The 16,139-nt window shown below is 35.3% G+C and overlaps 1 protein-coding gene across 1 annotated transcript; it reads left to right on the forward strand.

The window, feature by feature from the left end:
- Positions 1-498: 498 nt before the first annotated feature.
- On the forward strand, positions 499-1,728 carry LOC129942212 (uncharacterized). Its single transcript, XM_056051067.1, has 3 exons — positions 499-843; positions 907-1,105; positions 1,181-1,728. Exons 1-3 carry the CDS (start codon positions 700-702, stop codon positions 1,327-1,329), a joined length of 492 nt encoding a protein of 163 aa, XP_055907042.1. The 5' UTR covers positions 499-699; the 3' UTR covers positions 1,330-1,728.
- Positions 1,729-16,139: the final 14,411 nt, after the last annotated feature.

Here is a 16,139-nt window from a genome sequence, read left to right on the forward strand (position 1 = left end):
AAGAGAGCGATGGTGATGTCGATGGTGACTGTGATGTTGACATCATCAATCCTTGATTGTTCTATTTTCGATTTTTAGTGACACTTTTGAAAAATGCTTTTGAATTACTTAAGCAATTTATACGTTTATTATAATATTGACATCGCAATATGATTCTATTAAAATTATAATAAAATTAATTTTCTGCAAATATTTATGTTTGTTGTTTTATCTTTAAATAAAGCTGGCAACAGATTGTTTGAAGTAAGAATTTATGGGCTAGTTAAGTCAACATTAACACAATAATTGCATTACTTTAATTTGTTTTAAAATTAATTTAGCTAATGATGTCCTTAATGACCGTCAAATACTTATATTTATACATTTGATAAATTAATTAGACTCTTGGGTGGAATCGCGTTTCACTGTTTTATTCAATTTTGATTATCACCTCTTCTTTGTTCTGTGTAAAGTGATCACTAAAAGTTTATGATAACTTGGTAGCACTTACATATTCAAGTTACCAAACAGGCGCTTAAATGTCATTGCGATCAGCTGTTGTGTTTTATTGTGATATTTCTTTCCATTGTTTTGTGATGACAAATATTGTTCCTCTTAAAATGTAAGTATGCATTCTTTTTAATTGTTATAAATTAAGTAAAATGTTTGTTTTCATTAAGGTCTGCAACACAACACCAAATAAAAGTAATATCCACCTTAATGGAATCTCATCCCGAGCTGGCGAGATCCTACAATGCCTTGTCAAGCTCTGGGCGAACATCCCAAAAATTGTTATGGGAGAAGCTGCCGAGGTCCCTAATCGCAAGTGGGCCGCCAACAAAATGTGTTGCAGAGTGGAAACGAGTAAGTAACAAACACACATTCAAATTGTAAATTGAAGCTATATAGAAATAAATTGTAAATTAGATTTGGACGCTTCGGAAATACAAAACAAAAAAAAAGCTGACTCAAAACAAAAAATCAATTAAGAAAACTGGTGGTGGCCCATTTGATTTAAAGCAGCTAGATGAAAGCGAAGAAGCTATTGTTGCAGCTTGTGGGATGGAAGCTGCAGTGACAGGCATTGTAGGAGGCCTTACGTTTGGCACCACCGTGGACACACAAGGTATGTTATAATTTATAATATATGTTCAAATTTCTTGCATGTTCAACAAATCATTTTATTTCTCTACAAAACCAGAAAATAACAAAACGGATGCTGATGACATCGAAAAACTTTTGGACGACTTAACATCTTCTCCAGCAAATCGAGTCTCAGGCGAAGTCTTACGAGAGACTTTAAATAAAGCATGGACTACCCCAAAAAACACACCACGAAAAGACAAGTAAGTGGATGATGTTATTAACAAGCAACTCGACTTGGAAGAAAATTTCTTTTCCAAACAATTGGAAGCTCAACATAAAGCCAACGAAACCCTTGCTGAGATACGAGATGATATTTTGCAACTCGCATATATCCGGGAAAAGGAGTCTGAAAGAGCTAATTTTCTTAAAAAAGAATAGTTGGAAATAAGAAAGAAAGAGTTGGAGTGGAGATTGCAAAAATTGCCAACGACTTGAAGCTATTAGAGCTTAACAAGACTGTGTTTTCTGTTATGTTGTGTATTTATGAAGTTTTTTATGTTGTGTTTGTGTTTTGGATTTGAAAGTTAGCTATTGAAAAGAAAATATTTTCTTGAGATTGTTTTTTTTTTATTGATTTCGCTTAGCAAAATTTGTATTGGACTAATTGTACGCATACTGTTGACCAACGCAAACGAATAAAGGACAACGAACTTCGGATGTGCACGTGGAATGTTAGGTCCCTTAACAGACCACGTGCGGCCGAAGAATAAGCTGAGGCCCTAGACCGCTATAAAGCAGATATCACCGCCATCCAGGAAATACGATGGGATGGGCCGGGCAAAAGGAGGATGAAAAACTGCGATATTTACTATGGTGACTGCTACCACGAAAACCAACATCGCTTATTTGGATGCGGATTCGTCATCGGAGCCAGACTTAGGCAAAAAGTCTTGAGCTATAGGTGCATCAATGAGCGCCTCATGACCATACGCATCAAGGCTAAATTCGGCAACATAAGCCTGATATGCGCGCACGCCCCAAAAGAAGAGAAAGACGACAACACCAAAGATATGTTCTTCGAGCTCCTAGACAAAACATATGAGCTGTGCCCTAGCTACGACACTAAAATAGTCCTGGGCGATTTTAATGCCAAGCTAGGAAGGGAAGACATCTTTGGTGGAATAATTGGGAAGAACAGCCTGCACGACAACACTTCCGACAGAGGATTCAGGCTCATAGATTTTGCTGCGGGGCGAAACGAGATGGTAGCCAGTACGCGTTTTCCACACCTCAACATCCACAAAGGAACTTGGACTTCTCCAGATCAATCTACCGTCAACCAGATTGACCATATTGCGATCGACGCCAGACACGCTTCCAGCATTATGGATGTACGAACTTTCCGAGGAGCTAACATCGACTCGGACCACTACCTCGTTGTAGCCAGGGTAGCACTTCGGATTTCCAGACCCAAGGCAAAACAGGGAGGTGCTGGGAGAAGATACAACGTCGAACGGCTACAATCGCCAGAGATCGCCAAATCCTTTTCCGACCGAGTGACAAGTAACCTCTCTCGAAGTTCTCTGCCGCCAACACAATGTATCGAAAACCAGTGGCAACATTGCCAAGATGCAATCAGAGAAGCCGCCTCTGATGTGCTGGGTTTCAAACAGCCACCAACAAGGAACCCCTGGTTTGATGAGGAATGTCGGCAGGCAAATGCAGCCAAACAACAGGGACGCAAAGCGGTGCGCGCTGCATAAAAGGACGAGAGCTGCTTATGAGCTTTATGAACAGAAGAGGCGAGAAGAACGCCGACTTCTCAGAAGGAAAAAGAGAGGGCATGAGAAGCGTGCGGGCGAAGATGTTGAGAGGTTTAAAAGTAGTAATGAAGTTCGAAACTTTTATGAACAGGTGAATCGAAGGCAAGTCGAAAGTATAAACATCATAGTGGAACCGCAGTCAATGCTGAGGATATGGAAGGACCACTTCTGCAGACTGTATAACGGTGACGACGAACTGAATTCCGCTATCAGGCAGGATGATCCATTCAACATAGACGACGTAAGCCAACAATCCCGTCCTCCCGACATAGACGAAGTAAAGATTGCCATATCTAAGCTGAAGTCTAATAAAGCCGCTGGAGCGGATGGCTTGAATGCCGAGCTCTTCAAAGCAGCTGGAGATAAGTTGGTTAGGAGCATGCATCAACTTATTTGTAAGATATGGTCGGAAGAAAGCATGTCCGATGAATGAAACCTCAGTATTGTTTACCCGATCCTGAGAAAAGGAGACCCTCTAAACTACACCAACTATAGAGGAATAAGTCTACTTAACATCGCCTATAAAATCTTCTCTGCCGTAATATGTGAACGTCTAAAGCCCATCGTCAACAACCTAATAGGTCCTTATCAGTGTGGTTTTAGACCTGGAAAGTCTACAGTTGATCAAATATTCACACTACGACAGATCCTGGACAAAACCCAAGAGCACCAAATCGACACTAACCATCTTTTCATCGATTTCAAGACCGCATATGACAGCATCTACAGGGACGAGCTGTATATAGCCATGTCTAGTTGTTTGCCGCAAGGACAATAGCATACAAATTATTAACGATTATTCTCCGCAGTCCAACTGTCGCGAAGTAACAAACATAAAATTGCCGCCGGTAATTCAAAAAAAGAATCGCACAAATTCAATCAACGATTGTAAGTGCCCAAAATAAGGTAAAAAGAATTTAAACGACTTTAACCATTTGAAATATAAAAGAAAACAGTTTTTATTTTACTTTGTAAATTCAAATTTTGTATTTTCGTTAATTTGTATGTTTTAGGTAGAACTTCTTTATTTAGCTTTCGAATTTGGAATAAATTTTCATGCATATTACAATTATTATAAAACCTCGGTCTTACAGCTGATTCCGCTTTTGGTCCAGCTATAGATCATTGAACTTTTAATTTCATCAATCTATTTTCCACCGTTGCTTGACCATACCCATCCATTGCATATGCAAATGCACACACAAAGCTTCTCCTCGCACCTCTCATCCTCTTCGTTTAGCTTAGAAATCACGATAGATCGACAACTGCTGCTTGACCATCCATTGATGTCATCTTTCATGCGCTCCCAAATTTGGCATAGGTACGATTATGTATGGACCAAACGATGAAAAAAGTATATGCATGTTTTGCCGTCGGTAATTGCATTCAACTTTTGTAATGAGAATGCCGTCGGCGATTTGCATCTTTGATTTGCAAAATGTAGAAATGTAGATTTTTTGGTTTTCAGATGAAGATGATGCATGTTGCGTCGCAACACTAGTTTTGGCATCTCTGCCAAACTCGTCCGTTTGTGAAGGATGACCATGGAGAATTCACGCTGCTCCATAAAGGTTGGAAACAACTTAACAGAACATTTCGACTTCAAAAAAGGTTTTAGACAAGGTGATGCGCTGTCATTTAATTTTTTTAACATCGTGCTTGAAAGAATAGTGCAGAGCTCACACGTCAACACTAGAGGCACTCTGTCCAATTACTGGCATATGCTGATGACATTGACATAATCGGAAGAACTCAGCGTGATGTGAATGGGGCTTTTGTGAGTATTGAGGCAGAGGCGGCAAAAATAGGTTTAACGGTTAATGACGGCAAAACAAAGTACATGAATCGAAGAGGAGTGGAGGAGAAGATGGAACGAAGAGCTGTACGGGCTGTACAGCGACATAGACTTAGCCAGATGGGTAAAAGTCCAACGACTAAGATGGCACGTATAGCACATGGAAACCAATGCTCCGGTCCGGAAAGTCTTCGAATCCATACCTACAGGACAGCGCGGTAGAGGAAGACCGCGGATTAGGTGGCGCGCACGAGTGGAAGGTGACTTCACCCAACTTGGAGCGCGAAACTGGAGACATCTAGCTAGGGACCGAGCTAGATGGAGAAGTTTGTTCGGTGAGGCCCTAGTAACATCGAATCATACTTCTTTCTTGTTTTGGTTTGGATCGGGTTATACGTAGCCGTATCTTGGCTACAACGAGGCAGTGCTCCGAGTCAATGGTGATGGTGACCCCCCAGAATGTTCGGACATTATGTATATGACATTTGATTGATCAGAACATTTCCATTTCCCTATTTGGGTATCAAGACGTTTGAATTGTGTACTTAAGACAATTTTTAATGCCATAGCAAGGGCAGTAATTATAATGTCTTGTCCAAGAGTTCGAAGAGTATGTCTTTGGTGATTTCATATTTCTCGTCTGTTGGGTCATGTGCGCATATGGGGATTATGTCGGCAAGGATTTTTTTCGAAATAAGCAAAAACCTGTTGTTAACGTTGTGGTGAACGGACGTGTTAACTAAGAGTGTTGTGGGCGCTCACTTTTAATTATATTTGTCCATCCGAATTCCGTTTTTAATTTTAACTCTTGAATTCTTTACATAGTTTGTAATATAAATATTTATTTGTAACTACAAAATTACCTACAGCAAATGCCGCATGTTAAAATCCGCATATACAAAATATTACATCAGTCGATCTCTGATTTGATTACATATTAACGTTTATAACAACAACAAAGACATTGTGCCAATCTTGAATCAATTGTACAATTTTACAACAACAGCATTGTGCTCTATTGCCCTCTATAACAATAAGTTCATTTGGAAGTGCTTTCTATCATGTCGACTAAGTCTAAGAGCAACAATAAACGCACCAAGCATGGTTCTAAAAAAATCACAGCAACACCAGATCCAACATCTGGCTCTGACTCAGAAGATGTCATTCTTCTCCCTAGCGGTCCTATAACCTTGGAACTTCTATATGATGAAATTATTCAGCTGAAAAAAATTAATTGTGATTTTCTCGCTTCTGTAAACCAACTTAAAGAGGAAAACAAAAAACTAAAAGAGAAGGTTTACAATCTAGAGAGTCGATTAAACTGGAGAGAGCAGAAAATTGTAGAGAACGCCATCGAAATAATTGGTGTACCTGGAGTAAACACCAATAATGCTATAGAGTGTGTGCAAACAATATTTGACAGTGCTTTAAATTTGACAATCTCTTCAGATGATATTCAACAGTGTTATATCAAACGTTCTTCCGCAAGCAGTGCCTCCGTGTCTAGCAGTGATCCTGAAGAAAACAAAAACAATGTTATTCGTGTACATTTTTCTACACAAGATATGAAAAAAAAAGTAATGAAAAACAAGAGGTCTGCAGTTAAGAAGCTGAATTCATCACTTTTTGTAGTTGGTAGTAATAGTAGTATTTATATAAACGAATGTTTCACTGGTTATACCAGAGCTTTGTATATGCAAGCAAAAAAAATTAAAACCGAGCGCAATTATAAATATTTATGGTTTCAAAATTGTCAAATTTTAATGAGAAAAGTAGATAAAGGGAGAGTTATTGCTGTACGTTCTTTTGCCGATTTAGAATCGTTGGTTGATTAGATTTTGTTTTCTTTTTTTATTTCTATTTCTTTTCTTCTGTAATGTTTTCTAACCGTTTTTATCTCAATCAATTTAGCAATACCTCTCCCTCTACTATTCATAGCATTGATGACTGTATTTTCGATGCGTCTAGCAACGCTTTGCAATCTTTTTTTGCTGTGCACCAAAACATTAGAAGTTTGAGACAAAACTTTGATTTGCTTGTGTGTAATTTGGAAGCATTTGTTTACTTGCCAGATCTTATATTTGTAAGTGAGATATGGATTTTTTCCAGTGAAAGTGATGATTATTCTATAACTGGTTATAATTTTTGTTGTTCTACAAATGAATCTTATTCGGCTGGTGGTGTTGGTGTATTTATTCGTGACAATTTAGAATTTGAGGTTACCTGTCTCAGTTGGTCAAGCGCTGATGTATTGAAACTAAGTATTAATTTATGCGATGCCATCTTTAACTTTGTTTGCATATACAGACTTCAATCTGTAAGTAGTCTTTTGTTCTTGGAAGAGTTAGGAAATTAATTAATTGCTGAAAAGGCTGAGAATTTAATTATTTTAGGTGATATCAATATTGATATTTTGGTTTCAAACTCTATTTCTGATTGCTACTTTGCTTTATCGGCTCAATACGGTCTTACGTCTTTCATAAACGAAGTAACTCGTCCTAACTCTGGTACTTGTTTAGATCATGTCTTAGTTCGACTTAAAAGTAATTCCCTATATCAGTGTAATGGTCTCAATTTTGATCTTAATATTACAGATCACTGTATGACTGGAATTTTGGTAGGTGATTTAACTATCAAGAGGTACAATACAAACTCCCTTAATTCTTCTTACAAGAAAATAAGGTTTGATCTCCTTAACAATGCCCTCAGGTTTGAGTCCTGGGAATCTGTTTACTGTGAAGAAAATGCGTCTTTGGCATACGGCTCGTTTATAATGCGCCTGCAAGGCTTTGTAGAATGTTGTCGACTTGTAGTTATTCAAAGAAAATCGAATGTCAGACTTAAACCCTGGGTAAGCAATTACCTTTTGAAAAAAGTAAAACTTAAAAATAAACTGCGATCAAAATGTTTAAAGCATCCACTAAATTCTACATTAAAAAATCGATTTATAAAATTAAGTAAAGAAGTTAATAAGGAAATTAAAGTACGTCGTAATCAATATTATTTTAATAATGTTCAAGAATCACTTGGTAACCCAAGAAAAGAATGGAAAGTGATTAATAGCATCATTAACTCTTCAAACTCAACAGTTCCGGTTCCAATCGTTCTAAATGATGGGGGTATTGATTTGATAGATCCTACAATGATTGCAAATATATTTAACAATTTCTTTTGTTCCATTGGAAGCATATCTTCTCTTTCTGCTATTAATACTTTGTGTGATCAATGCGATTCCTTTGCTTTAAATGGAAACACTTCTTATTGTAGGAGCTTTGTTTTTGACCAAATAACTGGTCTAGAAATCTTAAAGATTATAAACAAATTAGACAACTCTAATTCATGTGGTGAAGATGGCATAAGTAATATAACTCTTAAAAAGATAGCTCTAAATGTTGTTGATGTTTTATCTTATGTTTTCAATTTAAGTGTAACCACTGGTATCTTTCCAGAAAAATTAAAGGTTGCCCACGTAATTCCTTTATATAAAAAGGGTAGTAGAAAGGAAAAAAATAATTATAGACCTATTTCTTTACTATCTTCAATCTCTAAGGTTTTCGAAAAAGCAATGAAGAGTCGTATGCTGCATTATTTAAAGGCTATAAGTTTTTTCAGTCCTGATCAATTTGGGTTTAGGGATGGTCTGTCAACTGAAGATGCAGTCATGGCTTTTTGCTCATTAATCAACAAAGGTTTAGATGACAAAAAATCATGCGCCGGTCTATTTGTAGACATAACAAAGGCATTTGACATGGTGGACCACAATGTTCTTTTGGACAAATTGTTTAGTGCGGGATTTCGAGGGTTCATCCTAAGTTGGTTCACATCATATCTAAAGAATAGATTGCAAAAAGTTAAGATTGGTGAAAGCTTAAGTGCGAGTAATTTTCTAAACCTAGGTGTTCCCCAAGGATCTGTCCTTGGACCTATTTTATTTCTTGTTTACATAAACTCTCTTTTTTATCAAAGTTTTTCCGGTAAAGTGAAAGCTTTTGCTGATGACTTTGGCATTGCATATGCTTCAGATAACCCTCTGAATTTAACTGCAGATATTAATAATGATGTTAATACTTTACGCAAATGGTTTGCCTGTCATAAGCTAACAGTCAGTAATAAAACCAAACTTATGTACTTTAGTTTGAGTTCCCGTGAATGTCCTGATCTGGATGTTGTTTTTCATGTTTCTAATTGTGAACGACATTGTGACCTTACTTGTATATGCGATCCCGCTAGCTCAAAAATTTGGTTCAATTCTGAATATACTTGCAATGCGTCTTGCTTCAAAATTGATGTCGTTGATCAATTTAGATACCTCGGTATCCTTTTTGATCAAAATATGAGCTGGTCTTATCACATTTTGAAACTGAAACAGTATCTTCAGTCATCTCTTCGTGCCATGTATCACCTAGAAAAATTCTTAGATAGTAAAACTTTGCGTATGGTTTATTTTGGAATTTTTCACTCTAAATTAGAGTATGGGTTAAGTTGTTGGGGTAGTGCGTACCATTCAAAAATTCAGCCACTTTCTGTCCTGCAAAAATACGTTATTAGAAAAATTTGTAGGAGCAACCGTTTTGCCAATTCATTTGAACTCTTCAAAAAATTACAAATTCTGCCAATAAAACATCTTTTCTATTTTAAAGTATTGAAACTTTTCTTTTTAAGAAGTGGCTATTAACAAAGTCCAATATATGATTTTCAGAATCTACGTAGTGTCACTAGTTCTGTCGTTTGTATTCCTTCTTATCGCACCTCTCATTTCAGGAACTCTTTCTCTGTTGTCGCATTTAAGTTATTCAATAAGCTTCCTGCCGATATACGATCCATCAGATCATTGCCAATTTTCTTAAGAAAAGTAAAAATTTGGCTTTTTGAATTTAATCACGAGCAAATTAAAGTTGCGCTGCCATTAATTAGTTAATTGTTAATCGAATACACTTATTCGATAATACAGCATCATCACTGATATTTTTTCTTTTTATATAAATGGTTTTTGATTGGTTTATAGTTCACTGTATCTTCTTGTCTTGAATTTTCAAATAAATGAATTGATTTATGTACATAATTTCTTTGAAGTACAAGGGAATAAATATATACATACATTATATCTACCTATATAAGAATATTAGAGTTTAAGTCATTAAAAATATTAAAGTTCGCCCACTTAATACTTAATTTTTTTTTTTTCACTGAAGTTTTTTATTTTCTTTGATGTGACATTTAACTCTGTTTTTTTTTCATAACAAAAAATGTCACTTATTTATTTAATTTCGTTATTATTACTACTAGCTATAAGTAATTATTGTAATTTTTTTTCTTAATAATTGAATAAAGACTATACAAATACAAATACAAGTTTAACCTTGATGGGGATAGTCGTGATATGCTTAGTCACTGACGCTGTGGAAACTCAAGACTTTTCTAAGGAGTCTAATTCCAAGAAAAAAGCCACACAATCTTTTAATATGCGTTTTCCCGGTCCATCCCATCGCACTTTTTGGATGGCGATTATATCTGCCTTGCAGTAGCTTAGAGCTTTCGCTAACTCTTCGGCTGCGCTTGATCTATTAAGGAACCTAACATTCCTTGTGGTCCTTATTTCGTTTGCTTGGTTCGACATCAGTAAATTCGTCCATATCCAAGATTTGTGGGTGCTTCGCAACTAGGATATTGTTACGTGGTAGGGAAGTCATCCCGACGGCACAACCCTTAACCTGGAGGGCCAGAATGGCAGATACTTGGTTTGGTATAGCTCCAAAGAGAAGGAGCCGAATAAAATAAATATAGGGTAATCGTTTTTGTGGTGTCAAGTTCATAGCACATGAATTTTACACCTGTCAAACTTAGATGTCATTTAAGAAGTTCAACGTTTGTCATTTACGATAATGGATCATCACATCCACTTATAGGTGTGACATATTAATCACTCGGTGGCTGTATTTAAGTAAACAGATTGATCGAAAAGATGGCGGCCGTTGCATCCAAGCAAAGTTATTGTTTCGTGTGCCTTATGGTCGAAAGTTGTCATTGGTCCGCAATTTCTGCGAACTTATATCTGTTCGTTCTTAAGTATAGCCCCATAAAACATGAAATATTATTTTTGGGAAAACTTTCAGAGAACAAAATTAATTGATTTCTTTTAAATTTATATATTTTGACTCTCTTTAATAATTTAAAATTAAATTCTTCCATTATTGCCTTTTATGTTGTTTCTGAGATTTTTCATTGAGTTGGAAAAAATGTACACGATGTAAAACAATGAAAAAAATACAAAAGAAATATTAAGTTTAATTTAATCCCTATAAGAAATAAACAAAATCTGAAAATGGAAATGAAAGTATATCCGTACAGTATACATATTATTTCCTTACAATCTACTCTTCAGTCCTTAAGCACTGCGAAAAAATTAAATCAAAATGAATCCCAATGGTTCTGAAAATATACGAGTATGTATGAATAAGGACATAACATATTCACATGGAATGTTACATCCTCTTAATATGAGTAGGTAATCGACAAAAAAAATCCTTGTGAAGGTCCTGCCAGAGCATCTGATAATTTACTTGAAGCAAAATTACAAATATGAAATAAACTTATTGCTCAACTTTAACATACATATGTAATAATTTACGAGTATGTATTAAATAAATTATTTTTTAATGGATAATTGACAAGGAAGTGAATTATATTAAAAATGTGGTGAGAAAAACTTAATTGAACATCGAAAACTTTTACTTTACGCATTCGTTATGCGGTTTTAAACAAAACAGGAAAAGACCAATACATATATTTATTTATCAGCATAAGAATTACTGAAATATGTTGAAAGGTTCATGTAAAATATCCTTTTGAAAAATGTTCCTTTTAATATGTTGAAAACTTACCTGAACGCCGTATTGGCGTGGCTTAAGCAAAAGAGGGTTGATCAGAACGTATGATAAATTCCTAAAAAATTATTGTAGGAAAAAACATTCTCCATTGATTTATTTTATTAATATACTTGGATAATTTATTATTTATAATAATGGAATTCACGCAACGCAACGTTTTAAGTTAACAAATTGTGTAAAATGGTAAGGCAATACAAAAGATTGGGTGAACACCTGTTTAACTCGTTTGGTTAAATGCTGTGTGTCAATAATTGTTAAAACGTTTGAATTATTTTATCCATGTATGAAAATTACCTTACTTTAATTAATTATTTTATTTTTATTATATAAAATATGTGCAATCTTTGAGTGAGTCAACTGATGTGAAAATGTATACGTTAACTTTTAAGAAGCTAAAAGTATACGAGTGCATATAACGGGTGTTTTTTCTACAGTTTCCTATATTTTTAATCTCGCTCTTTCTAAAGGTGGATTTCTTTCTGAATGGTCAAAATATTTCATAATTAATATCAATAAAGCAGGACCCAAACAGGAAATTCCTAACTAATCTGCTCACTATCCACCATTCCAAAACATTTTGAAAAACTTGAGAGTGATAAGTTTTCATTTTTGCTTAAGCAATTCATATCGCCTTTCCAGCATGGCTTTCTATCGGGCAGGTCGACAACTACTAACTTTCTATTTTCACAAACTACTTTCTCAATAAAATTGAGGCAGGGTATCAGGTTGACGTCATCTTAACGGTCTTTGCAAAGGTCTTTGATAGAGTCAGCCACAATATTCTACTAAACATTTATACTCGTAGGACGCATTCATTTTGTTTCCATTGGTAATGTTCTCTCTACTCCTGTACAAGTGTCATCAGGAGTCCCTCAAGGTAGTTCCCTGGGACCCTTACTTTTTCTCATTTTTATTAATGAAAGATATTTTTCATAATTCTCTTAGACTTTTATTTGCTGACGATCTTACGTTTTATAGATGCAAAAAAAAACAAACTGATGAATGCCTTCGCTTGCAAGATGAAATTAACATTCTTATTGAATGGTGCAAGAAAAATCAATTATGTTTAAACGCTTTAAAATGTCAATGTTTTTCATTCTATAGTTCTTATTACTACTTTCTTTTCGAACATAAAATTGGCAGTAGTGTTCTTGAAAGAGTAAAAGAAAAGAAAGACCTTGGTGTTGTTTTTGACCTCAAACTCAATTTTATCAAGCATGTTGAATATATTGCTGCCGAAGCTAACTCCATACTTGGTTTTCTTAAAAAAAGTTCATCAGACTTTTCAGGCCCATATACTATTAAATTTAATATTATTGTGTGGTTTGGAACCTATACTATAGAATTCATTCATTAAGACTTAATGGCTGAAACACAAACACGCTTTAGCTTCGGCTTCGCCTGACGTTTACGAGTTCAGCCATAGGAATTCAATGCATTCTATCACAATGAAGCTTCGACCCCACGTTTCGTTTGACGATCGTAAGGAAAAGAACGTAATGTAACGTAATGTGACTCCAAACGGAAGCTCTAGTTCAATTATCTGAACATTTGCTTTGTCTGACTGCTCATCAGCTGTAAAAATATTTGCTCTTTGGAGGGATGAAATAATAGAAATGTCATTCAAAGCAACCTCGAAGCAGGCCTAACGTAACGCAGACGAAGCCGAAGCTGAAGCGTGTATGTGTTTCAGCCATAAAAGAGTCCAAAAGAATTTCACTAGGTTTGTTGTATGAAACTTGGATGGAAAATTAAAATTCCTTCAAATGATACGAGATGCAAACTTATCGGCTTAGAGTCACTTGAAAATAGATGTAAAATATTCTCTGTTTTATTTGTTCGTGATATTCTGTCGCATCACATCAATTGCCAACAAATAAAAACAACTAATATTTCTTAATACAGTTCCGAAAATTGTTGATTGATATTTACCTATATTATAAAGAATTCTGATAATGAACAAATCTAAAATCCAAGATTGGCTCAAGCAGCAAAACGTTGATTTTTCAACAACAGCTACATTGACGCAATTGCGGAAGCTGTACAATGAAAAATTCAGGGAGTTAAATCAATGGGATAACAATTCCGTCGAAAATGACATTTCAAATAATACCGGAAATAATTAAGAAGATGTATTTGATCGTTCAATCCTTCAGCGAGAACTTAAAACAATGATCCAGTTTCAAAAAATACTCCCATAAATCGGTTTTCATATTTAGTAGAAGAAGTTGATATTGATGCACAGCTTAGAGTTTTGGAAAAACGCCGTAGGTTAACACAATTGCAACAAGAACTGACTTCCACTCCGAATGTTTTGGGCTAACGTAAAATTCAAACATATTCAACATTATATCATTCCATTTGCTAGTGATGAAGCTTATCGCGCCCGTAAATGGCTAGAAAATTTCGAACGAGCTTGTGATTCGGTAAATGGTGACGATGTTTACCGCCTTAAGTCAATCCGACGTTTGATGAAAACGGATTCTGCTGCTGAATTGTTTCTTCGTGTGGATAATTCTACTAATTATCTTCAATTCCGTAACAATTTTTTGTCAAATGTTGGTCATGCGTATACTGTTTCAGAAGTGATTGACAAATTACGAAAAACAACTTTCGCGTTCTTCGAACCTCTCTGCTATGGGATATATTCTCAAAATGCAAGAATTGGCAGCACGAGCAAATATTGATGAATTGCAAGTCATTCAATTTATAATAGAGGGATTTCAAAATAATTCTGTAAACATTGCTGTGTTGTATCCGGTTATAGTCGTAATATGGCTGTAGCCAATTACGTAGTCACTGAGAATCAGATGAAGCATCAATTAACACTCCGATTTGAAACTGACCTTTGATAATTCCAAGATGCTGTGTTACAATTGCTTAAATGTTGGGCATTTTGCAAGTTTATATCTTCACCCCAAACGAGAAAAAGGTTCATGTTTTCGTTGTGGTTCTTAAGAACATATTATAAAGGACTGTCCAAAAGAACTTACTAAACAAGTGGCCCTAGCAGATGGTTTCCAGTTCAAGAATATCGAAAATACAAATAGAGTAGCTATCAATCATATTTCCGAAATAAATGATGTAAGTGTTACATTTTTGACTAATGGTTCTATGCATAGATGTAATACTATCGTTTCTTTATTTGATTCTGGTAGTCCGATTAGTGTAATGAGAAAATCTGCTGTTCCATATGATTTAGTTAACCAATGGACTCAATATTCTGGTTATAAAGGAGATTAAATAAATTGGGTGGCGCAACAGTCCGTTGTGAACCAGGGCCTAGTGACTTACAACTCTCAACCATTCCTGTGTGCGAGTACTGTTGTCAGGAATGGAAGGGACCTACAGTTTTATGCCGAATCCGAACGGCTTATTTGAGAACGCACTTTTTCATGACAAGAATCACTCTTGAAGGATTTGTCAATTCTTTGCAAGAAGCAGTACCCGCGAAAATTATTTTTTAATTAAGGTGGCACAGGCAGGGATTGAACCCAAGACCCCTTGCATGACAGTCCAACGCACTAACCATAATGCCACCGGCAGGGACTTGGATAATTTACTATTTATAATAATGGAATTCACGCAACGGAACGTTTTAAGTTAACAAATTGTGTTAAATGGTAAGGTTATACAAAAGTTTGGGTGAACACCCTTTTAATTCGTTTGGTTAAATGCTGTGTGTCAATAATTGTTAAAACGTTTTAATTATTTCATCCATGTATGAAAATTACCTCATTTTAATAATTTATTTTATTTTTGTTTTATAAAACATGCGCAATCTTTACATTAACTTTTAAGCAGCTAAAAGTATAGGAGTGCATAGAACGGGTGTTTTTTCTACAGTTATATGACTTTTAATACTGATTTTGACAGCATTGTCAAATGGGGAATCGAAAACGCCTTAGATTTGTATGTATGCTTCAAAAATTTTCTCCTGTCATTAAATTGTTCATTAAATATCAACGATATTGCTATCCATGAGTAGCACTTGCATCTAGGAAACTTATCAACTTTCAATACTTCAATACTCGGTATGTGTATAACATATCACCTCTTATAGTCCAAGAACCCCGGGCCACTAGACGTTACTTATTTTCTGAGTAACAAATAGTGTTAGAGTATACTCTGAAGGTATACATACCTGCTAGCTTTAGCCGCGCGGCAGTCAATTTATCTGTCCTTTTTTAAGAGTCTGAGTGATAATTTTTGTAGGTATATATTTTACACAATTTCATTTAAAATTTCAAATCATTATTGCCAGAAAGTTTTCGTCGGCGTTAATTTCCGCCAGACACTTTAAAGTTTTCGAAAACAAACGTAGATAAGCTTACTTAGAGTCTGAGTCTTAATTTTTACACATGATACTGGATCCGGCAAAAAAACCTCCCGCATTTTAGGACGTTTATATTTAAAGCTATTTATAGATAAAATGGTAATGTTTAAAACTAAGATTATTTTATTTAATGTAAAATGGCATAGTATTTAATTTAAAAAATTCAATAAATTTTTTCTGTTAAGTTGTTTATTTTTTTTTTTTTAAATATGGGAAATCTTGCCGGACCCTGT

This window comes from Eupeodes corollae, chromosome 1, assembly GCF_945859685.1.
Source record: "Eupeodes corollae chromosome 1, idEupCoro1.1, whole genome shotgun sequence".
NCBI classification, from domain to species: Eukaryota; Metazoa; Arthropoda; class Insecta; order Diptera; family Syrphidae; genus Eupeodes; species Eupeodes corollae.